Source organism: Ochotona princeps, chromosome 5 (genome assembly GCF_030435755.1).
Source record: "Ochotona princeps isolate mOchPri1 chromosome 5, mOchPri1.hap1, whole genome shotgun sequence".
In the NCBI taxonomy this organism is placed as follows: Eukaryota; Metazoa; Chordata; class Mammalia; order Lagomorpha; family Ochotonidae; genus Ochotona; species Ochotona princeps.
Window position 1 is genome coordinate 32,146,029 of NC_080836.1, and position 26,432 is coordinate 32,172,460.

Here is a 26,432-nt window from a genome sequence, read left to right on the forward strand (position 1 = left end):
ACTAAATTTAATTGATACAAGAATTTTTTGTTTTTAGAATTTTTTAAAAGATTATTTCCTTAGAAAGTCAGATTTGTAGCAAGATGAGCTTAAAGAGAGACAGAAAGATCTTCTATCCACTGGTTCACTCATCAAGTGGACACAATGACCAGAGCTGAGCTGATCCAAAGCCAGAATCCAGGGGCTTCTTCTGGGATGGCTTTGGCCATCCTCTATTGCTTTTCCCAGATCATAATCAAGGAGCTAGATGTGAAGTGGAGCAACTGGGATTTGAACCATTGCTCATATGAGATCCTGGTGCATGCAAGGCAAGGACTTTAGCCACTAGGCTACTGCCTCATCACCAAGAGATTTTTATTTTAACAGCATCTTGGACATGCTTTAATGTTAAATGTGTATGGATACACTGATTGGGAATCCATAAATCAGCATGTATATTTATTATATTTAACATTGCTTACTATATTTAATTACATAAATGCAACTTCTTGTATCTGTGCCTTCTCCCCTTCCTCTGTGTGGCCCAGAAGTAGGACAGAAGAGCTTCCCAGCATAGTGGTACTTAGTTCTGGCTCTAACAGTCACCTGTGAGTCATCGTGTGATATGAAAATATCTATAGTACGTTGTAAAATGCAGCATTTTTTTTCCAAGATTTATTTTATTTGAATGGCAGATTCTTGCAGGGAGAGAAAGTCCTCCATCTACTAGTTCACTCCCTAAATGGACACAAAGGCCAAAGCTGAGCTTTCTAAAGCTAGGAGCCAGGAGCCTCTTCCAGGCCTCCCAAGTGGGTACAGGGTCCCAAGGACTTGGGCCATCCTCCACTGCCTTCCTAGACCATGAGCAAAGATCTGGATTGAAAGTGGAGCAGCTGGGACATGAACCAGTACCCAGATGGGATGCCATTACCGCAGGGCAGAAGATTATTATGCTACACCACCACACCTGCCCCTAAAGTGCAGCAGTTTGAGAACCATTTTTCTAGAGATTCAGTGATAGGTAACAATTAAGAGGTAGCTGGCATAAGAAGAAAGAAGTTGGCTTGAAACAGAGACTGTTATGAAAAGGGTTTAAAAGCTTGAATACAGAAAATTGAGGTCATCCTGGGCCTGGTGCAGTGGCCTAGCAGTTAAAGTCCTCACCTTGAACGCACTGGGATCCCATATGGGTGCCGGTTCTAATCCCGGCAGCTCCACTTCCCATCCAGCTCCCAGCTTGTGGCCTGGGAAAGCATTCGAGGCTGGCCCAAAGCCTTGGGACCTTGTACCCACATAGGAGGTCTAGAGGAGGTTCTTGGCTCCTAGCTTTCGTTAGGTGCAGCACCAGCCATTGTGGTCACTTGGAGAGTGAATCATTAGACGGAAGATCTTTCTCTCTGTCTCTCCTCCTCTCTCTCTATATATATATATCTGACTTTACAATAAAGATAAATAAAAAGAAAGAAAATTAAGGTCATCTTAAAAAAATGAAAGTATGAACTCACAGTTTTAAATATTAATATAGCTAGAAATATAGATCTGTCTGTGTGTGTATGAATGTATATATAACACATTTACTTCCTAACTCTTTTCACTAAAGAGCTGTAGAACCAATGACACCCAGGGGTATGTATAATTTTTATTACAGAAAACCTAATTGTGTAGTTCGTAACCTTTTTGGCAGAAAAATAAACTCATTTTCAATTCATTTTTCATTAACTTTTTGAAGCATCCTCCTTGTGTATGCATACATACAAAAGAGATAAGATAAATATAAAATACTACTCTTTGAGGAATCCAGATAAAAATATGGAAACTGTTTATATTATTTCTGTGACTTAAAAAAAAAGTGGAAGGAGCAAGACTGAGGAAGCAAAAGCTGGGCCCAGTAGTGTTTGGCTTAGCGAGAGCAGGAGATGTGAGAGTCAGGACAGAAACATGGCACTCAGGAGGAGTGCTGACTAAAGAGGAGAGCCGTCTGAAAAGTTCCTGCTCTGGGAATGTCATTCAGTAGCCAGCTGCCCAGAGTCATCTTCCTGATGTTATTACTCATCTTTGGACTCTGTGTGTATCTTTTTCTTAGTAGACTTTATGCCTTTTAAGGAGGGAAGTTGTGAGCAGTACCCTGAATAGAGTAGCCACCTTAATATTTGTTGTCAGTAATAATGTGGAATCATCTTAGATTAGAAGATACTGTTACTGCCTGTTTGCCAAAATCAGATTGTTTACAACCAGGCTTTTGAGTTTGCCTAATTTCACATAGAACGGAATGAGAGGGGAAGAATGAATTTACTTTTGGATTGACTTACGCTTGGATGACTTGCTAAGCATGTAAAAATATTTATTCTTGAAGTTAAGAACTAATTAATAGTATTCTGAAATGCGTAAGTTTTGCTAAATGCCTTCTGCTCTGCAGCGAGGTATTATTATGTTAGAACTTGATAATTCCACTTCTGGAGATCCTTGCTAACCTACTCTTAGCTTTAGATCAGTTTCTGGCATAAGACTTTGCTTGCACTGTTCATGTTTACATTGTAGAATATTTACTGTTTCATTCCCCAGTTGTAGAAGGCGATGAAGGAGATGGCTATTTTGGGGTACTTTGATCTCAATATAAGTGGAATACAGATTTTTTCCAAGTGGATATTTTTTCTTTCTTTTTTATTGTTACATTTTCCATAATAAAGTTTTGTAGGCATAAAGATTCTTCCCTCCCCACTTCTCCCTCCTTTCCCAAGTGGGTATCTTTAAAATACCTTTTCTTTAGAATTATCTTCCATGCGATTGCATCTTTCAATAGCTGATGTTGTGTTTTTTTCTGAATATTTATTGAAAGTTACTTGATTATACTTCTGTTTTCAGAATAAATAGGTTCCCTTACATAGTTTAAATGTTTAAATGATTTATTTAATATTTTTACGTTTAACATTTCCTTCTTACTGGCTATAATTTGGTTTGGATAAGGTTTTGCTGAATGGAGTTGAAAATGTGGATAAATGGGTTGTTTATTCCAAAATTGTTACTGTTTTTAATAGAACCGTAAGAATGATGAAGCTTCTTATGAAAAGATGTTGAAACTGAGACGAGAGTTTAGCAGAGCCATAACAATTTTGGAAATGATTAAGAGAAGAGAAAAAACAAAACGAGAATTGTTGCACTTAACCTTAGAAGTTGTGGAAAAAAGGTAACATTGCTACTGTTACATGCTAGTAGAAAAATTACCCAAATGAGGGGCCAGATATCAAATATAATCAAAGGTTTTTTGCTTTTAATTTTGATCTGGCTAAGTTATGTGACAGTTGTTTCTGTAATGATTTACATTTTTTAAGATTTGTGACTACTTATTTTCCAGATGAAATTATTGATTTGAAATGTGTTAAGAGTTTAGTACAGACCCTCTAAAATATTTTTAAGTATCATTGCATTTTAATTTGACAAGAATCCAGAGAACTTTTTGTCCAGTGCTCTATATTAAACGTTACTATTAAAGAACACATCAAATAAATGAAGGCTTGATTTTATTCCGATTAGGTGGACAAACTCTTTGTTTCAGCTTTTTTTCTTTTTTGAAATGTGGCATTTCCTGCATAATTAAATCTTAAGATTTCTCTGAGATTTCCAAGGTAAATAATCTAAACATCATTTCTTAGTTGATTTTCTCTATACCTTAGACATTTTTTAAGGTTTTTTTTATATTTTTTACTGCATCCCAAATAAATGTTGCTTTATCATATGTTTGCTTTTTAAAAATAATCTAATTTTGCCTTTATTTGATTAGGTATTTTCTAATTAATTGAGATGCCCTTTTTCCCATTATTGTTAATGTGATTTTTTTTTTTCTATTTTGTTACTTTTTTAAGATATCATTTGGGAGATTATGGTGGCGAGATCCTTAATGAAGTAAAAATAAGCAGATCAGAAAAAGAGTTATATGCCACTCCAGCAACTCTTCATAATGGAAACCATCACAAAGTCCAAGAATGTAAACCTAAGGTGAATATCCTCTGGAGAGACACATGTATGGTAATGTTGATCAGTGGGTTACTTATTTTTGCAGATGTCTGAACAAAATTTGGTTAAGGAAGAAAGTAATTAAGATACATTTAGTTCTTACTATTTGCCAAGTACTTTGGTCTAAGGGTCTCCTAAAGGTCTCTACTATGTACATACCAACTCATTAATCTTCACAATACTCCTTGAAAGTTGCTTTTACCTCTGTGTGACTTCTGTGTCGTAGGTAGTTAGTGGCACCTTCAAGATTTGAATCCAGGTCTAACACCACAGCACATTCCCTTCCAATATGGTTTCTGCTTTCCTAGTGAATAAGGATAAATTAAGCTTAGTTATCGCTAGCCTTAGCAAATCCTGCATCATAGTCTCAGGCATCGATCTCTAATATTAGAACTTTGTTCATTGAGATTATTCAGTTATTCTTGTCATCGTCATCATTGGCAGGTTGGCAATTATATGTTGTTACCTCCTTTGACTCACTTGAGAAATCCTCTAACTTCTGCATCACGATTTCTTTCTGATAGAACAGATTCCGTAAGAATTGATAAAAGAAGTGGGGGGAACTCAGAAATTCTGACAGTGGTTATCCAGACTTTGTTCTTAGAATAGTACTGGTGCGTGCAGTCTGCTAGTCCATCCTTCCTGAGTGCTGTATACACACACATAAAGCTTAAAAACAGAGAGAGAGCTTAAAAAATGAGAAAACCTGACTCAGTGGTTATTTTAATTTCTTGGACTAAATAATAATTATTTATACTCTTTGGTACATTAAAGTATTTCATTTGGATATATGAAAATTAATGAAACTTCTAATTTTGACGAGTTTATCTATAAATAAGAAACGCATCTAGATAAGGTAGCCTAACTAGAAAGTTTTAGAAAGTAACTTAGGGTGTTTGTGGAAAATTCATCTTTTAAAAATGTACAGAATATTTCTTTTTCATGGGTTTGTTCTTAAATGTCAAGGAAGAGTACGGAGCAGAAAGACTCCTCCTTTTAACTTATATCAGTTTAAACACCAGAGTTCTTATTAATCACAGGCATCTAGCCCACCTACATGATTTCCTTTAAAATCACACTTGCCTCTATAGCCAAAAACTTTGCAATGTTATTTTGTTGTAAAAATCCTTTTTATAATATTTTATGTGAAGCATAAGAATATGGATATTTAATCCACAGTTACTGATACAATCAGATTTCATTGTCCAAGTTAATTGTTACTTTAGATCTTCTCTAGAAGTTATCAGCCTATTTAAATAATGATTTTAGGGATAGGATTGGATCTGTTTGTCCTGCTTCATTACATAGAGTTGATTATTTGCTTTGTCATGCATCCTGTCTTAAAATGTGAAAAGTTTCTGAAGTTGGGGTTTTCTTTATAACACAACAAAACTTATGAACAATTTAAGTCTCACTAAAATATAATTTTCCTTTAAAGCAGCTTATTATAGTATGTGCTGCTTTTGACCGATTATGTATTTTTAACATGGGACTACATGTAGAAATGTATGACTTATTAAATAATTTATGTTTTTCATAGTGTTAGTATGTTGGTATCCAAAACAGTCATTTCAAATCTTTTTAAGTGGTAGATTTCTCTTTGTTGAAATAATTGCTGGTGTGTTCAAACAGAAACAGAGCTGCTTCATTTGTGGAGTGCAGGTGGGGTCTGGAGCCTACTCCTTCAAAAAGTCCTCTTGCTTGGTGACTTCTCAAGTACCTCCATGGATCCCCAGAGTCCTTGGAGACAGTTTGATAGTTGTTCAGTGGAGGTAGTGCAATCTAAAAAGTAGATTTTCTTTTTTCCTGGTCAGTAAGCTTATTTTTGTTAGAAAATGACTACCTACAAATATTTTTTAAATTTGAAAATAAGCATTGAAACAAATTGATGAATTCATGATCTTAACAATAAATTGCTAATTTTAATATTAATACAATGGATTTAAATAAGAGTTTAAATATATTTAAATATTGGATTGCATAGTAATAGAGCAATCTAGAAAATGGCTTAAGTATTATTAATGGTATAAAAAGCAAATTTAAATAACAATGATTTTTCATTGTAACTTTGCACAAAGTAAAACGTGTTTCGTTTTATGATTATAGAATAATTTTTTCATATTAAATGCAATACACAAAAGTCACCTCCTGGATAAGAATGTGTGCTTTTTAAAAGAACAGTATAGTTTTTATGATTTCTAAAATGATTTTCATTTCTTCCTTTTGGGGGAAAAATCCTCATGTAAACAGCACCCTCATCATTTGTCTTTGAAAGAAGAGGCTTCTGATGTGGTTCGTCAAAAGAAGAAGTACCCAAAGAAGCCTAAAGCAGAGGCTTTGGTAACATCTCAGCAGCCCACTCCTGAGACATTGCCTGTGATCAATAAGAGTGACATTAAGCAATATGACTTTCACAGCTCAGATGAAGATGAATTTCCACAGGTGCTGGTTTTAAAACTATTTTCAAAACATTTCCTCCTACTTTTTTATATTGTTATATTTTTAAAACATAATTGACATCTTAAGAGTTTTGATTCTTTATTCATCTAATGTTATACACATTTTCCACATTTTATATATATATATATACACACACACACATATATATAGCTCTGAAATGACATTTTCTATTACTTTCCATCTTGTAGATGGAATTTTTCTATTGTACAATACTTGGGTGGTTTTCAATTTTTTCCCAAATTTCCCATTTACTTTTTTTTTTTTATTTAAGATTTATTTTATTTTTATTGCAAAGTCAGATATACTGAGAGGAGGAGAGATAGAGAGGAAGTGGAGCTGCCGGGATTAGAACCAGCAGCCATATGGGATCAAGGCGAGGGCCTTAGCCACTAGGCCACGCTGCCGAGCCCCCATTTACTTTTTTTCCTTCAGTATTTAAAATGAAAATGGAATTGCTACACCAAAGTTTATCAATATTTTAAGATCTTTAACCATGATTGTAAGTAGTGACTGTCAGAAATCCCCTATTATTCCACCAATGTTGTTTTAACAAATGTGACTATTTCAATAAGTATTTGATCCTAAAGAGTTAAAATTGATTTTAAATTGATTGGTTTTAATTCATGGGAATAAGCCTTTGATTCATATTCCAACACTTTTTCAGCATAAATGTTTACAATTTAAAATTTTCTAATTGGAACCAGCACTGAGATGCATTGGGTTAAGCCAACACTGGTGACACTGGGTAATATTTAACAAAGCAGTTCTGGCTGCTCCGCTTCCAATCTAGCTCCCTAGTGTACCTAGGAAGGCAACAGAAGATGGTTCAAGTACTTGCGTACCCACAAGGGAGAATTTGATGAAATTCCAGTCTCCTGGTTTCAGTCTGACGCACACTGATGGTTGTTGGCAGGGAGTGAAGGGGCAACCCAGCAGATAGAAATCTTTCTCTGTCTCTGTCCCTTTTCTCTTTTCCATTATTCTACCTTTCAAAGAATTTTGTTAACTTTTTAAATTTTAGTTTCATGGATGCTATTTTTAAAATAAGCTTTTGTCTGATAAAATATGAATGTTTTTGAATAATTGTTTATCAACTGGCAGGCTTCAATTTTTTTCCTCTATGGTATTAGAATCTTAAAAATGCTCCTTTGAAAAAACTTGAAACTACTTTCAGCTTTTTTGTATATCAGTATTTTTGCATTTTCATTAAAAGAAATTTTCTGCTTTAAATATTTTTATAAGATTTATTTATTTACTTATTTGACAGAGGGAGATCTTTTCCCTGGTTCACTCTGAGTGTATACAGCAGCCCGAAGTGGGGCCAAGCTGGGAGCCAAGAACTCATTCCTACTTTTATGGATATCTGGAACTCAGATTCTTGAGCCCTCCCTGTTGCCTTCCAGGGTCTGTATTAGCAGTATGTTGGAACACTGGAGCCAGTGCCAAACCAGGTACTTAAGCAGGACACAGGCATCATTTAGTAGACAAAATGTCCACCCAAAGGAAATTTTCTTTCAAAAACCAGCATAACAAATAATGTTTGGAAGTAATACTTTATAGAATCCTTTATTGATATAATCCTTTAAAATCTAGAACTTGCATAGAATGTGCTCCTTTGGCTAGCTTATATTACTTTTTAAACTTGTCACTGATTTAGTTTTTCTGCCCTAGATAATATTGTGGTAATCGTGTGCATTGTAACAAGTGCACGAAGTTGATGGGCGGGCAGTACTTAACACGATGATTACTTTGCCAGTGAATCACCCAGTTAAACTCAGGCTGGGATTGGAATAACAATGGAACATTGATCAGGTGGTCTTTTAGAAGGAATGAGGGATGTGGTGCCCTAACACAAAGTAGTTTGCCAGATAGTATAAGGTAGGACTTCAGCCAGAGAAAACAGTGTTATTAAAAGGAACTACAAGCAGTGTAGCATTTCTAGAACACAAAATAACAGAAGAGAAGGAATGTATAAAAGAAATGGCAAATGGCCTCTCTGCATTAAACATAGGGGAAATTATTTTAAATTGTAAAATCATTGCATGATTAGATAAAGTATAGAAAATATTGGTGAAATTAATGCCAGCCTAGAACATTTTGCTCTACATCTCCAGCTCCTGAAATACTAGGACCTATAGAATCTCTTCTAGAATTCTAAAATATACCCATTCATCCTGAGAGTAAGGGCTCACTCAGGTTTTACTAGTCATGTATTCCTCATGCAATAAGAGAGCTTGTTTCTGCTGCATTTTTTTTACTCATTCATATGTATATAGCCCTCAAACCTTGTCTTTTAAATGAAAGTTGAATTTCAAGCTTAGAAGTTCTGTGAGTCTTTGATTAGGTTTTAGACAACACGCATTAATTTCTGTGGTTTTCTCCTATTGCTGAAGAGTAAATGTTTACCAGTAGTCAGAATCATTAGTGAGGCAGCTAAGAATGTAACTCTCACTAGGAATTTACTGCTAGAAAGATTAAGTAATGAGGTACTGTTTCACTGTCTAGTGAACAGGGAGTAGGGAGCCCCAAGAGAACGTTTAACCAGACTTAGCCAACTGGTTTGCAGCAGAGCAGAACTGAAAACTGAAACCTTTCTTTTTTCTGATTCTCCTGACATCATCTTTCAGGATGTGTGTGTGTGTGTGTGTGTGTGTACGCACCAGCCATCATCTTTTGGGCTATGTGTGCATGTGTGAAAGAGAACCATCTTTTGGGGGTGGGAGGAGTGTCTCACATTTTTTATGTTCCCAGGAACCCACCCCTGGGGAATTGTAGTCAAATAATAGAAGTGATGATATTATGTAAAAGAATTTCTGAAACTTTGTGGTACATTCCATATATATCTTTAAAAAGGTGGGTAATTGGCAAAGGAACCCAAGTACAGAATTCACATTTGGATTTCTTTGCAAATTTCAGGTTTTGGACTTGTTTCCGCAGGAGTGAGTCACCCCCCACTCACTGCTTCTGGATCCCCCCCACATAGTGTTGGTGAGGTACATTGGAACCTCAGATACTTTTTTCCTCCTTGATGATCCTGCTGTGGGGATTACCACAGTTTGGAAATGTGGAGAAAGTTCATTTCCCCCCTCAAAATAAGAGAAAGACTTATGAGAGTCAAAAATTCCAGCATTTTTCAGAAAGAGAATGTGAACTGCAAAGTGAAATTATGAGAAAACTGAAATTTAAAGTTCCCATTTTTTAAAATGTTTGACTATTATGGGAATATTTAATCTAAAATATTGAATTTAACATTTTCTAGCACTTAATTTGTATTTACTTTAGAGTTATTTTTTATTTGTTTGAAAGAGTTACAGAAAGAGAGGGAGAAGCAGAGAATCTTCTTACTCCTCCAAGTAACCTTAACTGGCTGAGACTGGACTGGGGCAAAGCGCAGAGATTCTTCCAGGTCTGCCATGTGGGTGCAGGGGCCTCAGCACTTGGGCCATCTTACACTGCATTAGCAAGGAGTTGGATTGAAAGTGGAGCAGCCAGGAACCAGCACCCCTGTAAAGCTGCTGCCATCACAGGTGGAGGCTTAAGTTGCCATGACACAATGCTGGCTTCATCTTATTTACTTTTAAAGCTTTACTTATTTTTTGCAAAGGATTACAACAGAGAGCGTAATCCAAGTCGCTCACGTTGATAACAGAAGCCCAAATACTTAGACCATTTTCTGCTGCTTTTCTCATGCCATCAACAGAGAGCTGGATGGGAAGTAGTCGGGACATGAACCGGTGCCTGTGGAATGCAGGTATCACAGGCAGCTGCTTTATTTGCTCTGCCACAACACCAGCCCTTAACCTGTTTGATATTTATGAAATCTGTGATGCTATAATATATTTGTGAAGCCTGCTGCAATGCCCCAGCAATCCACTCAGACTGTAGAGGGCTGCATGACCTAATATCCCTTGGCCTAGGCAGAATGCTTTTTATTATATGACAGTTTTGAACATCTTTGTTCCTTTTGTTCTCTGCAGCCAGTCTTTTTACCTTCAGCCAATCTTTGTTTCTTTCCTGATTTTGTGCATCTGACCTGTCAGATTTAAAAAGTAATTTTTGAATAAGTGAGTGGGGAGGGGTGCGTAGTGAGCCTGGTGTTAATACGCCTGAGTTTCCTGTCACTGTGCTGGAATTTGATGAGTGACTCCCGCTCCTGATCCCGGTTCTCCTAATGCACACCATAGTAGGCAAGGGAAACGGCTGAAGCAGTCGGATTGCTGCCGCTCCAGTATGGGATCGAGACAGCTCCTGGCCTTCAGCTTACCCTGGCCTGTCCTCCAGTGTTATGGGAATCTGCTTCAAAAATGCATATCTCAATAAAATCTTTAAGTGAGGAAATAAAAGTCACCTTTTGGCTAGACCTTTATGGGAGGTGGTATTGATAGCCATTTTTTTTTTTTAACTTCCCAGCTTTTGGTTTTATTGAAAGCAAGTGAAGTTAATGGGTAAAAGAAGCCTAATTGTTGTCTTCAGCATATATATGTATACGCTCATACATTATCTACAGAATTTTGATGGGATATATAAAAAATACACTAATTCTTTTTTAAACTTGTACCACTTAATGTTCGAAACAATTGAACAGTGCTAGGTGCTCTTACCTGTAAAAACGGCATTTAAAGTAAGAACTTTAGACCATAAAAAATGATAGTCATTAAATATTTGGGGGCATTTACTGCCTGCCTGCCATATGTAATACAGGAATGATTTACTGTCTGCACTCAGCCTTTGTTTTTAGATGACTGTGCATGTTGATCTGTTGACTTGTAACCTTCTAAATGGAACCCCTCCTCTGGCTAGGTACCCTCTCCAGTATCAGAGCCTGAAGAAGAAAATGATCCTGATGGCCCCTGTGCTTTCAGAAGACGGGCAGGATGCCAGTATTATGCTGTAAGAATTTGATGTCTGTGTGTGTGTGTGTATAGTGTGGTGTTTTCATGAACTGGAATTAACAGGAAACTCTTATCAGGTGACTTAGTCTTGATCTAAAAATGGGAAGTGCACCAGCATTTTTTATTAACCTCCTCTAAGTGGATGTCAGTGAAAGATGCTGAAAGAAACTGTTCTTTACTTGAAAATTGGTAATTCCTCATAGTTCAGAAATGTAATTTCACTTTGGGTTTTAAGTATAGCTTCAGCAGTGTGCAAAGATTGCTTGGTGTGTGCTTGCTAGAGTGAGAGCTAAATCTGGAATCACTAAGCATGCTTTGGAACCTTTGAGGACATTGTGCAAGCCCATCCTGTGTGCACATTCTCAGCAAATGTCAGACGCAGTAATAATTTTTTAACTTCCCTGCACAACAATATTTTGTTTAACACTCATATTTACAACTCTGGTAGATTTACAAATTGCTCTGTGATATTAAATTTCTGTGCAGCATTATGTGAAGAGATGACTGATGTTCTGATTTTCAAATAAGCAATAACTGTAGAGTTATAAAGGATGGCTTTAGCTTTCTTGCATAGGTTATGGAGACCATTTGTTTGTTACATTATGTGGACATATACACTGACTTTTAGCTGGGTCTATGTATTTAGTGTTGGCGATAAAGAGATTTCTTTACAAATTATACTGATGAAATGAATTATGAAAGGGAAGAGAAGTGATACGGAAACAAAAACAGAATGATGAAAGGAAAGCATGGGCAAAGAAATAGGCCGAATGTTTCCTGAAAACAAGGCAGCTTCAGCTTGACCTCTGTATGTTTGTAGCACAATTTTTGGTCCACAAAAAAATTTCTTCTGATTTGCTTAAATAGGAAACCTACAAATTACTGATTAATCTCTCTTCACAGTGATATTAAAAGAATATTCTTTAAAGACACATGTCTTATAAATATATTTGATAAAGTAATTTAGTTTGGGTAATTTTGAGAAGTGAACTTTGGCTCGACTTTATAAAATTGAATCAAGATAATTTAAACCACAGATTTACAGCTTTACTTCTACTTATAAATTTTTCAGCTGTTCCAGCTGATAGTTTACTTTTTGTCATAACCCACTATGTCCATTTGAAATTTACTTCCTGAGTTTTCTATTTTTTTTCCTTCTTTTGCCATTTTACAGCCTCGTTTGGATCCTGGTGACCATTCATGTGAAAACGCAGAATTGGCAGAATTGGATAAGTTGAGGTATAGGCATTGCCTTACAACACTTACGGTCCCAAGAAGATGTATAGGATTTGCAAGAAGGCGCATTGGCAGAGGTGGAAGGTAAACCATTTGTTCTAATGTGGTTTTTGGTTTGCAAGCTGGTAGGGAATGTAAAAAGAAAATGTTAGTCTATCCCAATTTACATTTGGTTTTATATTCTTTATCAGAATCATAATGGACCGAATATCCACAGAACATGATCCTGTCTTGAAACAGATAGACCCTGAGATGCTGAATGGTTTCACAAGCTCTTCCCAAACTATAGACTTTTCTTCTAATTTCTCCCGGACCAATGCTTCCAGTAAACGTTGCGAAAATAGACTGTCTCTTTCTGAAATACTAAGCAATATTAGATCATGTCGACTACAGTGTTTCCAGCCAAGGCTACTGAATTTACAGGACAGTGATAATGATGAATGTACCTCAAGAAAACCAGGGCAGACTGTGAACAGTAAAAGAGTTTCTGCAGCATCTGTAGCTTTTTTGAACACCAGCAAGAACGGCATATCAGGTAAGCTATCTCTGTCTCAAGTGTATATCAGTACTGTTTTCTTCTTAATTTTCATTTGTACAAAATAAACTATCCTGGTAAGTTTTGGAAGGTTTATTTTCCTGATTTCACTCAGAAAACAAATTTTACCTTAGTGCATGCTCCTTCAGTCTAAAAAAATCCTATTGTGATTCACTTTATTACCAGAATATGCTAACTGATGTCTGTGGAGCCACTGATATGTTATGATGGGTTGATTTTACACTGTTTCACCTTTAGGATGGGGTACAATGAAAGCAATATGCATTCGTCAGAAACTATACTTTAAAGATTTGTGTATTTGAAAGCATTACAGAGGGAGAGGGAGAGACACAGAAATCTTCCATGTACTAGTTCACTCCCCAGAGGACCACAATTGCCAGTGCTGGCCATTCCAAACCCAGGTGAATCATCTGATCCTTCCACGTGCTGTAGGGGTCCAAACACTTGGAGCCATCTGCTGCTGCTTTTCCTAGACCCTTAGCAGGGAGCCTGATCAGAAGTGGGGTAATGAGGATAGCCATTTAGGACACCAACTTCACAGGCAATGACTCTGCCTACGTTGCCGTGACACCCCTAAATTTTGGGCTTACCCGGGAGCAGAAGCATGTGATCAGGTAAGCTATTGTGAAATGTTGGGCCAAATCTGTAGAGTGATTCGCACAAAGAGGATGTTTATCCAAGCACAGGGATAAATAGCCAGTACTCTGTAAAGAGTCCTGTGTGGCCAACATGTTGCTTTTAAATGCAGTTCAACTTCCTGAGAAGTTCATTGAGATGTAACCCTGACATAAGTCAAGGCGCCATCTGTAGTTGAAAGGTATGTGCATCGTGTAGTGTTGCAGGCAAAATGCTTAGGAAGTTGCCTCTGAGTAAATTGCTAATAATTTGCCACCCATATCCATTACAGCATAAAATTTTCCCTTTTGTATATTAACTTGCTGAAATGTAAGCATTTCTCCTTGAGCTTATCATTGAAAACTTCCTTTCTATCCAAAGAAAATTATTTTTAGGAGGCTCCCTTTTATGAGTAGATGTAAATTTTATCTGAAAAGTTACTTCTATTAGATCAGAAAGCTTTTTCTTTTCCTTTCCCCCACCCCAGTCATCCTCTTCCTTCCTTCCTCGCCCACTCACCCCACCCACCCTCAATTTAAGGGACATTCCACTCAAATTTAAGGCAGCCATGCTATGGTGTTTTTGAGAGATTAGTTCCAGGACCACTACCAAATGTCAAAATCCATTGACGTCCCTCATATAAAACAGGTAGTTTTTTGCATCTGATCCTTGGATGTACTTTAAATCATGGCTAGATTACATGTAATACCTAACATAATATAAATGTTCTGTAAAATACTCATTAAATTGTTCACGGAGTAATGACTTAAAAATGGCCAATGTGTGTTCAGTACAAACTCAGCTTTCTTTTTATCAAATATCTTGTGGTTGTTTAAGCCTATGAATTTGAAGTCTATGAAAACGTAGGAACAATTATATTTTTATATTATATACATGTAAATAATGTGTAATATCAAGTAATTTAAAAGGTAGATTTGATTTGCTTTTATATTGTTTATCACATGTATGTAAGTGTGTGTAATTCTTAAATGTCCTCATAACACATTACAAGTAATGTATCGAGAAACAAAGGTAATATGACTTGACTTAAACTGCTGATGTTCTTTCTGTGTAAAAATATGTTTTTAGAATTATTTCCTGGATGATGCACTTCAGGATACAAAATTACTTTAAACGCATTTATACAATGATTTTGCAGCTTTTAAACTTGAAATCTAGTGTCAGTAACTTTCCATCATTTTCAGTTACTGAACTGCCTATTTTCAAACAAGACATTTATCTGTTTAAAGGTTATAATGGAAAATTGGATTTGTTTGAGTGGTTGGAAGTTGGCATGTCAGTTTACCATATTAGTTGGTTTATTTTCTCCTAAATGAATTTAGGTAAGGAAAAAATGGCATCACATTATATAAAGTTCATGAGCCTGTGAAGTTTAATGAGATTTTGAACCTGAAATAAATACCTAATATAAATTGAGAAAAAAAAAGCTTTTAGGAACCTAAAGATGGTACGAAGTTGACAGATATTGGGTCAAATCTTTATTCAGGCAACTCAAAAGCATAGCTCAAATTATTTAAGTAAATGAGAATTCCTGTATTCAAAAAAAGTAGAGATATTTGTGGTTGTATTTGGACAGAGCCTCAGTTTCTTCCCTGTTGGTGTGTATCCTATTTTAAAAATGCTTGATATGTTCCTTCTCAGTTTGAACATGGCCAAATATTTGTAACTTTCTGCTATACACTCCAGATGAAGCCTAGCTTAACTTGATTTTTCTCTACAAAATGTACCAATGTATACATGTTAACGTATCATTGATATTATATCTGTATTGATGTAAAATATAATTTAATGTAGCAAATAATCACAATATAATCAGCTCTATAATTCTATGATACTCTCATATATCAACATAAAATATTATTTAAGGTATTATCTGAGTCATTCATGCACTTCTCAAGTGAACTTGAAGCATACATGCATAGTGTTAAGATATTATCAAAAAAGGTTTTTTTGCGTGTTTGTCTTTCCTCTGTTATCAAAAAAAATTGTCTTGGTCTAGTTATGTTTTCCTGCCTTATCTTTTTTAACAGATTTCCTTCACTAAGTTGTAAGTGTAAGAAACAACTGAGGTCAAGTTAAAATCTGTATTTTGAAAGCAGGTCTTTCATATTTAGTCATTTGATACTAGAATACAGAGTTTGATTTAAAGATTTTTTTTCTTCTACCTACTGTGGCCATGCTAGTCATTGCAGCCACAGGATTTTTATTTTTAACAAATCTGTTTGAAAATATTATGCATGAGTCTAAATGCATGATAAAAACTAATTTTTAAATAAATATTCATTTTTACCAGTTATAATCATTACCTAGTTTCTTAAATAAATCTGAGTGAATTTTGTTATGAATTGGTAAATCCTGGTATAAATTCCTGATGTACATAAAGAGAAAGATTAGGAAGGTTGTTTTTTGTTTTGTTTTAATAAAGTTGTGTTGTTACTTTTGGTGTACATACACAAAAGAATGGAATCTTTTCATATTTGGTTTTTTAATCTATTTTTAGAATACAAATTTTTTATTATTTTCATTGGAAAGTCAGATTTACAGAGAGAAGGAGACACAGAGGCAAAGATCTTCCATCTGCTGGTTCACTCCCCAAATAGAAGCAACCACCAGAACTGAGCTAATTCAAAGCCAAGAGCTTCTTCTGGGTGTCCCATGCGTGTGCAAGGTCCCAAAGCTTTGGGCCGTCTTCGACTGCTTTCCCAGACCACAACAGGGAGCTGGATGGGAAGTAGAGCAGCCGGGACATGAACCTTCACCCATGTGGGATCCTGGTGCTTGAAAGGCAAGGAGTTTAAGCCACTAGGGTATGGGGCTAGACCCCTAAACTAGCTATCATTTTTTTTTAATTAATTATTTTGCATTATGTGACAGTTTCATAGACTCTGGGAATCCTCCCAACCCTCCCCACGCCCCTCCCCCCGGTGGATTCCTCCACCTTGATGCAGTATTACAGTTCAAATTCAATCAAGATTCTTTCCTTGCAAACGTATACCAAGCATAGAGTCCAGCTACTTATTGTCCAGATGGGTTGAACATAAACTAGCTATCTTTAATGCTTTGACCTTCTGTTAATTTAGCATGCTTGGTTACGAAAGCATGTATGTTTAAGACTAACAAACCTGACACCAGACCATATTCTTACCTGGCAAAGTATCACTGAACTATACGAATTATTCATACTGAATGTTTTTTTCACAGCTAGGAAATCCCAACAAAGGCTTTAAGCAGAAATAAAAACCTAAAATACTCAATAATAGTTTGCTTATACACAAGTTCTTTAATTTTTTTTTTAGAAAGAATTAAAAAAAAAAAGGTTGCATCATTTGTAAACTTGAGGGCTGATTAAGAGTTTGCTTACTTTCAGTGTTAAATAACCCTGAATGTTTGCTAAGTTGTGAACCTTATATCTCAGTTATATTCTGTTTATTATTTACTTAAAGGAAAAAAATTGTCTTAATCACTTTAAAGTGAAAAGATGTGTTTTATTAACTAGTAGATAAAATAGAGGTATTTTAAAAATAAAAGGACAGATAAAAATTGTTTTAACTAGCAAATGTATAACCAAGGAAAATTGAGTTTATATAAAATTATTTAGGATTGATTATATACAAAGCACTGTGTTAATATGAAATTTGCTAAATTTTATGTAGAAATCCTTACCTTCAAGGAGTTTAAAGTACATGGCTAATACTTTATTGTTTAAAATCTGTAGTCCTTTCAAACTGCAGTATCTTTTAACTGTTCTTTGAGATAATGTTCCTAACTACAAAGCCGAAGAAAATAGGTCAGAGTTCATGACTAAAATTATTTGCTGTTCAGATGAGCAGGACCAGAGATATTTTATCTGGCATTTACTAACTCAAAGTTGCAAATTAGCATGATTTGGTTTCTCTGCTTTTCTCACCTATGTCAATACACTGGATTGATAATAGCCTTTTTTAAAAAATCAACTCCAATTGTTTTCATATCACCAGTTTGTAAAATCATGGACAGTCTATACAGCATTTCCAGAGAAATTCCTGATGTTTAATTTGCTTTCTCTTCCTGTTTCTTTTTTGCCATAAAATGTTTGCAAGCATAAAATGTTAGAATGGTTAAAACTGCTTTAATGAACAGCTAATGTACTCATAGGATTTATTTGGGCAAATAAGGGTTGCTTTCAAAGATGAGAAATTTAAATCAAAGGGATAAGAAAGCTTCGGTTTAATTACTAAAAGAAATTGTGATGAAATTCCAGTTGTGACTGTTTAGCTTGAATGTCAAGAGTTTAAATGGATCTTTAGCCTGTTTTTTATCTTGACATAAACTTGTCTTTTCCATCCTGGCTCTTCTTACCTTCCCACTCACCTCCCAGGCAGTTTTGCAGTTTATTCTTTAGTTTTTGTCTTTATCTGATAAGGGTTAGAGTTATGGGATATGTGTAGTTCCAGTCAGGTGGTCTCAAGCATTCTCAATTAGAACATTTATCTTTAACTTCACTGGTTTATGCAAACTTTGCTCCTTGCTCTCTACTATAACCTGGAATATTTGGATTAGAATTCACTGTTCTCCACTCCCTAGTCCAGTAGCCCCAAATCTGTCCTTTAAAACTAACAAGCAAAAAACCTCGAAAGCATTAGCATTGTTTCAATTGTCAAATATATAGAGAGCCAGAAAGATCAGGGACTTTAGTGAAAAATAGACTGTTATCTATATATACACAGTGTCTCAAAGCATTTGAATGTGCCCTAGTACAGAATGACGTAGTTGAATACATAAATGAGAAAATTGTGTAATAACTATACTATTCTGTAATAACTATACAGTATGTTAGAATGTTACTATCCCAGTAGATTTGGAACTGCCCATCTAACTAAAGTAGTAAAATATTGTTACCTTTACAAAGCAATCAAATATATGATTACTTTGGAACTGATAGGACTTGGGGCAGCAGATGGGATGCATTCAGATTTATTTGTTAAGAAAACTTGGCTTAGGGGCCCGGCGGCGTGGCCTAGTGGCTAAAGTCCTCGCCTTGAATGCCCCGGGATCCCATGTGGGCTCCGCTTCTAATCCCAGCAGCTCCACTTCCCATCCAGCTCCCTGCTTGTGGCCTGGGAAGGCAGTCGAGGACAGCCCAAAGCTTTGGGACCCTGCACCCGCGTGGGAGACCCAGAAGAGGTTCCTGGTTCCCGGCTTTGGATTGGCGCGCACCGGCCCGTTGCGGCTCACTTGGGGAGTGAAACATCGGATGGAAGATCTTCCTCTCTGTCTCCTCCTCTCTGTATATCTGGCTTTCCAGTAATAATAAATCTTTAAAAAAAAAAAAGAAAAGAAAACTCGGCTTAGCCCTAAGCAAGAAAAGCAAAGATCTCTGTTGTGCACATCTCCACATCCGCTTTGTGTTACCACTTTCCCATCCCATACCCAGTCCCTACTTGCATCTCATTTTTAAGCAGATTTGTTCATTCTGTGACTTCCTCTTTGTGCCTTTTTTATGACCCGAACCAATGTTAGAAATCTCTTATGGAACTACTTAAGTAACTTTTGAGGGGAAAAATAATATAGAATGTACTTTCCATCAGATTTCCTCCACCCACCAGAAGGTTAGCCCTGAGATAGCAGTTCAGTAAAATCAGACGTACTTTTTCTCATCTCACAGTGACAAAGGAGGCAAAAGGAGCATTCTCTGTGCATTCCAAGTTGGTGCCATGATTATTATTTGCTATTTTTGTCTAAGGAGTTGAAATAATGCTAACAGTTCTCTAGAAAATTCTTGTTTCCAACAAAGAATACGTTTAGCATTAGAAAGACTTAAAATGTTACGAATGAATATATAACATGCTGAGATTGAACTGTTAAAGAAGATAGGAAGTGATTTTTTTAAATATATCCATGTTAGAGAATAAAGTTCACGTCACTGGTTCTCCACCAAAAGTGGAATTTGAGATTAAATTTTTGGTATCAAAGCCAACCTAAGTTTACAAAGGTTGAGAAACACTAACCACTGAAACTGAATAATTTAAACTAAAAGTGTATTAGTCTCTTTTGAATGTAATATAAAAAGAAAGGCAAGGGGTTCCTGAGCAAATTTGTGGCCTCAATAAGAAAGGGCAATAAATGTAGATAAATGAAAAAGTAGCTATGTATTTTTAAATTTTATTTTATGGTACAATTGCATAGGGTCAGAGACTTCCCTGCTCCCTTCCCTAATTCCCACTGCCCGACTGATTTTGCTTATATTGTTACAATAGTATAGTCCTTTATAAGCAGTCATTTGTCCATTAGTCTGTTCTTTAAGTGTGTCCTGACATTGCTGGTACAGACAATTCCAGATAGTCCAGCATCTCTTGTCAAGATATATCCAACAGTTTCTTATTTGGAGGCCATCACTGATCTGAAAATACAGGTGCCTGCTGTATTATATCTTTACATCTGGATATAACAATTTCCATTACGCATCACTATACTTTTCCCTCAAATGAGAAGCCATGAGACAAATTCAACAATAGGAATTAAGTTTAAAGAAAAAATTTGCAGCACTATGGAGTTAAACAACATGCTAACCAATGTATCAATGAAGAAAGGTAAAAGAAAACACAAAAAAAAGCTTCTTAGGTAAAATGATGCTACTGTGTGATCTACAAGTCGGTGAAGAATTTGATAAACGAAACTATTCGGAAGAAATAAAAACAAAAACATCAAAACACATGGGTTGTAGCAAAAACAGTATGGCAAGGGTCATTGATCTTACAGTTTGCGTGAAGGTTGCTTTATATCAGAAAGAACATATGGTATTTGTGCTTTTGGGATTGACTTATTTCACTGAGCACAATGGTCTAGTTGGGACCATCTTGTTGCAGATGGTATAATTTCATTCTTTTTAGTGGCTGAGTAGAATTCCATGGAGTAGATGTACCACAGTTTGTTTAACCATTCCAAAAAATAACTATTTTTCAAAGATTTGGAGAAAAGATTCATACTTCTTAATTCTGAAATAGCCCTTGAAATACTACTTCTTTGGTTTATTCTGCAATTCAAGTTAAGCCCTGTTACTCTGACCTTTTCACCACAGCATTAAGCTCAACTCTGGACCAACTCTGGACTGTCCTAGAAATACCAGATTGCACTTCCATTTCTTTTGAATTGGTGCATTCTTTATGTACATAGATCCTAAACAGATTGGTTTCAGATTTCCCTTCCTACCTTGTTCTCTGACAAACCATTTTTCATCTGATTGCTCAAAACTTTGAGTTCATGGGCACTTCATCTTTTTACTTGATTTTGAAGATTGTAATTTGGAATTAGAAGTATTTTTCATTTAGGAATAAACTACTTGCTATGAATTTAGTGTATGCAGAGAAAAACAGTCGATCTTGTTGATAATGCAATAAAATAACGAACGTGTACTTCAGAAACACAGGTCCTAACTAAAGTTCTAGCATGAACACTGTATCCTTGTTGCTTCTGAAAATACGTATGAGCTGTTTTGTCTTCACAACAGAAGATGGAAGTTTATATAAAGCCTTATTCGTTTGTGGGGGACTAAGCCCCACTTTACAAAAAATGGTCTATACTAAGCAATATCCCTAAATTACCACTTTATTTTTCTTTTTTTATTTTTTCATTTATGATTTCAAGAGTAGAAAACTGGGGGAATTAAGAAGCTTGGGTCGAGGATAGACTCCAAAATAAACTCTCTCACATGAGATTGATTGGATTCTTCCATTTCATGTAAAGGTTGTTGTGTCTTTGCTTCCCAACTACGCTACAGTACTTTCCTCTTCATTTATTTTGTTCTGTAGTCATTGGGATTCTTAGCACAGCCCAGTACATCAAGTCAGCTGTAAATACTTACTTCTTAGGTGAAGTATCTGGGAGAGCAGAAAGGAAGAAATGAAGAAAACCAGAGCAAAGTTACTCTGGAGTGCATATATTCTGTAGTGAGTTAGTAGTGCTCAACTCTAATAATAGCACTTCTGAGGAAATAACTATTGACAAACCACTTACAAATATAGATGAATAAATTTTTGTTTAAGAAAAGTTATCCCTATTATAAATATCCTGATAATTGAAATTTTAATTGTCTTGAAACTCCCTCTTTTTTTTTTTTTTTTTTTTTTTTTTTTTTTTGAGAGGAAGATAAAGTTACTATTAGCTGGTTTATCCCTCAAATGACTGTTGGTGCTCCAGCTGCAGCTGAATCCTTGAGGCATGGACTCAGTACAGATGTGCCCCTGGGGTGGAAGGAACCCTGTCCTTTGAGCCATCACTGTTGCCTGCCAGGGACCGTTAGCAGGAAGCTAGAGTCAGGATGGGAGCTGGATGTTGAACACTGGCACTTTCATATGTAGGACGTTGGTGTCCTAACCCACCTTTTTAACTGCAGGTTTGAACACCTAACCTTCACTTCCCATTAACTTTGGTAACAGCATAATTGATTATATCCAAGAATGCTTTTATATGTTTAATTTTATGAATACTTTATCAATTTCTAGCTCATACTTTTACAAATAGAATTTGTTTTAGGCATTGAGGTTCCTAAACTGTATTCTGTGATTATGTTAGGTGAACATCTTTGCTTTCTGATTTGTAGGAGTGTTTTCAATGTCATGAAAAACAGCAGTCTTGTTTTCTTATCAAAACTGTAACCTAATATTATTATTGTCATGATTATTATTATTACTAATCCAAGTTTTTCCTCATTACCTGATCACTATAATGTAGGGAATTCAGAGTGATCTCAAAGATACCAAGTCTGAATGAATAACAGTATTCTCATGTTAGTAGTATATGGTATAATAAAACTATATATGATAACTTCTTAAGCATGTGATTTTTTAAAAGTTTGCATTTATTGATTTGAAAGGCAGAAGTATTTTTCTTCTGCTAGCTCATTCTTCAAATGACCACAACAGCCAGGTCCAAGCCTAGCAGGCTTAATCCAGGAGCTTGAAACTTCACCTGAGTCTCCCACATGAGTGGAAGTTTCCATGTACTTGAGCCATCTTCTGCTGTTTTCCCAGATACATTAGCAGGGTGCTGGACCAGAAAGGGAACAGCCAGGACTTGAGCTGGAGCTCATATGGGATGCCACAGAACTAACTCGGCCCACTATACCACAGCACTGGCCCCAGTGACATAGTTTTCTATGTCCCGTAGAAAATAATTGCCACTAGGGAAAGGTGTCCATAGATACTGTTAAATGAAGACACTATGGCCCGAAAGTGTGTGAAATTAAAGATTCATGGATATCAGTGTATGAATGCTTATGACCAATGAGATTTGTCACTTCTGTTGGGTTCTTTGCTCATGATGTGTGTTTTATGTGTAATTGTCTCTCATCTTAATTATGCAATGTTGTCACATTCTGCTTATTACTAAAAATACTTAAACATATTTATTTCTGAAATTACTGTCTTTGCCAGTATCAGGGGGTATCACAGAAGAGCAGTTTCAGACACATCAGCAGCAGTTAGTTCAAATGCAAAGGCAGCAACTTGCCCAGCTTCAGCAGAAACAGCAGTCTCAGCATTCCTCACAACAAACACATCCAAAAGCACAGGTAAGCCTGTTTTTTGAGTCATGATTTTTGTTCCTGTCTTTTGTGATAATTTTGTTGATTCAGTTTTAGAAGAGAAGAAAATTTGGGGGATTCTAACCTGAACTTCTTTGATTTACATAATTTTTTAAAGAATTACCTTTTTTAAAAAATTTTTTAATTGAAAAGACAGATGCACAAAGAGAAGCAGAGACAGGGAGAAAGGTCGTGTTCCATCCACTGGTTCGGTCCCCAAGTGGCTGCAGTGGCTGGAGCTAAGCCAATCCAAGGAGCCAGGAGCTTCTTCCTGGTCTGCCACCTGGGTACAGGGTCCCAAGGCTTTGGGCTGTCCTCAACTGCTTTCCCAGGACACAGACAGGGAGTTGGATAGGAAGTGGAGCAGCCAGGACAGGGACTAGCACCTGTATGGGATCCCAGCACATGCAAGGCAAGGACTTTAGCCACTAGGTTTCCATGCCAGACCCCTGATTTACATAATTTTAAGTGACCAGCTTTAAAGACTAATCTTTGAATATTAATTACTACTTTTGAGGGAAAAATTATTGAGCATGTTATCTAATTATGCATTATCAAGTGCATCATCTCTTGGGGCCGGCTCAGTGGTATAGTAGCCGCTGGTTTGAGTCCCAGATGCTCCACTTCCCAATCCAACTTCCTGCTTATGACCTAGGAAAGCAACAAAGCATTGCACAAGTCTTTGGGCCCCTGCAACCACATGGGAGACCCAGAAGAATTCCTGGCTTCATATCAGCTCAGCTCTGGCCATATCCCATAGAAAATAATTGCCACTAAGGGAAGGTGTCCATCGACACTGTTAAATGAAGACCCAATACTAAGAATGGGTATACAAACACTGCATAGCACCCTGGTTTCCAGAAGGACCCAGCTGTGCCACCACCTTGAAATTAGTCCTGTAAGGCTCACCATGGGCTTGGACCTCCAGAGCCGTATGAGAATAAATTGCTATTCTGGAAAGCCCTCCAAAGCAAAACTGAGTATGTTTCAGATTTGAGTCACACGAAAAAGACACACAAACCTTTTTTGAGTGTTCTGTTTTATTTCTCTATAATAATGGAAAAGTTTGTAATACCTAAGATTAACTAAACATGTTTTTTTTAATGACAGTTGACTAGTGTGGGAAGGATGGAGGATTAGGGAAAAGTGGGTGAAATCATTGTTTCCAAATTCTCTATTTCGTCTTGTCTCTGGGGGAAGGGGAAAGATAAAGGGGGAAGCCACACTCAGCCTCGCAAATGTCCCAATACCCAGGGATGGGGAACCACCACCCAGTATCAACCCAGGGTCTCACTGTGGTGCATGTTCTGAGGGTTCTGACCAAGCGGTTTGGATAGTTCTGAAATGCTGTTGATTTTGCCAATCCCAACCCTCCCAATGCCACTGGCTGACATAGTCAAACTATTCACCCAGACTTTTGCTGTCATTGTTTGCTGGGATGGTTGTCCAGTTTGCTCTGTTCTCTTTCCTGTGTGACAGTACCAGACGGGCTGCCCTATTCGTCATGTGCATCAGGCTCTGCATCCGCTGCTCCACCTTTTTCCCTCACGGGCAGGTCAAAGGACCAGGGCCAAGTACCTGAGCCCTCGGATCCCCTGCCCCCAGGGCGCATGAACCTGGCATTCACCTTGCATGTGAACTTCAGGACCCATGCCAGGCGACCCAGTCCTCGCCAGATCATCCGGCCCATGGCTCATGAACCCAGCACCTACTGCTCAGGCAGGCCTCAGAACCTGGGCCAGGTGACCCAGAACTAAATCTTACAATATTCTGTGAGCTCAGGCCAGTTCATTCTCAAAGAGAATATACCTCCCTAGAAGATCCTGAGTCCTGCCTGTGACATCTCAGTCACTCCGTGACACATACAGAGTAGTGCCATTGGCTTTAGTAAAAGATAAAACTGGCTTTTAATGAATAAAGGAAGACTGCCCATTTAATTTGCATGAGTTAGCTTTTGCTGAGTCTCTTGAACAACCAACATAAACCATTTTTAGCCTGCCTCAAGGTTAGGCCAACTCAGGATTTTACTCTGACAAAAATGATGATGAACCATTCTTAGTTTCATGTCACCTATATAAGCCAGCTGATCATGCTTTGTTGTTGTTGTTGTTTTTAGGCTTCATTTTATTTATTTCAAAGGTGAAGTATAAAGAACCACAGGGAGAAAAAGAGATCTTCTATCTGCTGGTTCTCTGCACATATGGCCATTATGGTTAGAGGTAGAAAAGGCTGAAGCCAGGAACTGCATCCATGTTTCCCATATGGGTAGTATGAATGCAGTCCCTTACGGTGCTTTCCTAGGCACATCATTAGGAAGCCGGATCAGAAGTAGAATAGCTGGAATTCCACCTGCTTTCTCATGTGGGATATTAGTATCACTTGCAACAGCTTAACCAGCTGCACCATTTTGCTGGCCCCGGGAGTGCTTTTTCTTTTTCTTTTTTTTTTTTTTTTTTTTTAACAAAATTGATTTTATTAAACTACACTGTGGCCATCATGCATGCTTTTAAGATGAAGCACCTTGGGCTCGGCAGCGTGGCCTAGTGGCTAAGGTCCTCACCTTGATCCCATATGGCCGCTGGTTCTAATCCCAGCAGCTCCACTTCCTCTCTGTCACTCCTCCTCTCAGTATATCTGACTTTGTAATAAAAATAAAATAAATCTTTTAAAAAAAAAAAGATGAAGCACCTTGTCTTAGAACACACTTTATATCCCAAAAAGCCAGGGTGACAAAGCTGTTGGAACAAAGGCTAGGATATGCAGACTTTTGTTAATCATGATCTTGGATGGTTTTCCTATGTTAATTATTGAAGAAGGCCAAAAAGGAAGAGCAACATAGCCAACCTAAACCAAGGGAGAGATGAGGAGATAGCCTTGAGGTTGGGGGTCATCTTCCTCAACTTATTACCCATTTACAACAGGAGGGTGACATGAAGAAGAGATAGCATTTGGACCTGATTGCTCCAAGATACCAGGTGTTCTTGGCTTGTGATAAACATCTAGTCCACAGACGCTCTCAGTTCCTTCATCCCCAGGAGTGCTTTTAAAAATTTGTTTATTTCTATTTGAAAGGCAGACTTTACACAGAGAGGAGAGGCAGAGT

At 36.9% G+C, this 26,432-nt stretch overlaps 1 protein-coding gene across 3 annotated transcripts in view; it reads left to right on the plus strand.

Annotated features, from left to right (window-relative positions):
• The window catches only part of EPC2 (enhancer of polycomb homolog 2), a 104,811-nt gene that overhangs the window by 72,824 nt on the left and 5,555 nt on the right, over positions 1-26,432 (plus strand). For all 3 annotated transcript variants that reach the window (XM_058664469.1, XM_004577174.4, XM_058664471.1), the window contains 7 exons: positions 3,015-3,163; positions 3,840-3,972; positions 6,241-6,432; positions 11,251-11,340; positions 12,517-12,662; positions 12,770-13,113; positions 23,181-23,317. In XM_058664469.1, the coding sequence (XP_058520452.1) occupies positions 3,015-3,163; positions 3,840-3,972; positions 6,241-6,432; positions 11,251-11,340; positions 12,517-12,662; positions 12,770-13,113; positions 23,181-23,317 (1,191 nt within the window). The remainder of the gene's footprint in view (positions 1-3,014; positions 3,164-3,839; positions 3,973-6,240; positions 6,433-11,250; positions 11,341-12,516; positions 12,663-12,769; positions 13,114-23,180; positions 23,318-26,432) is intronic.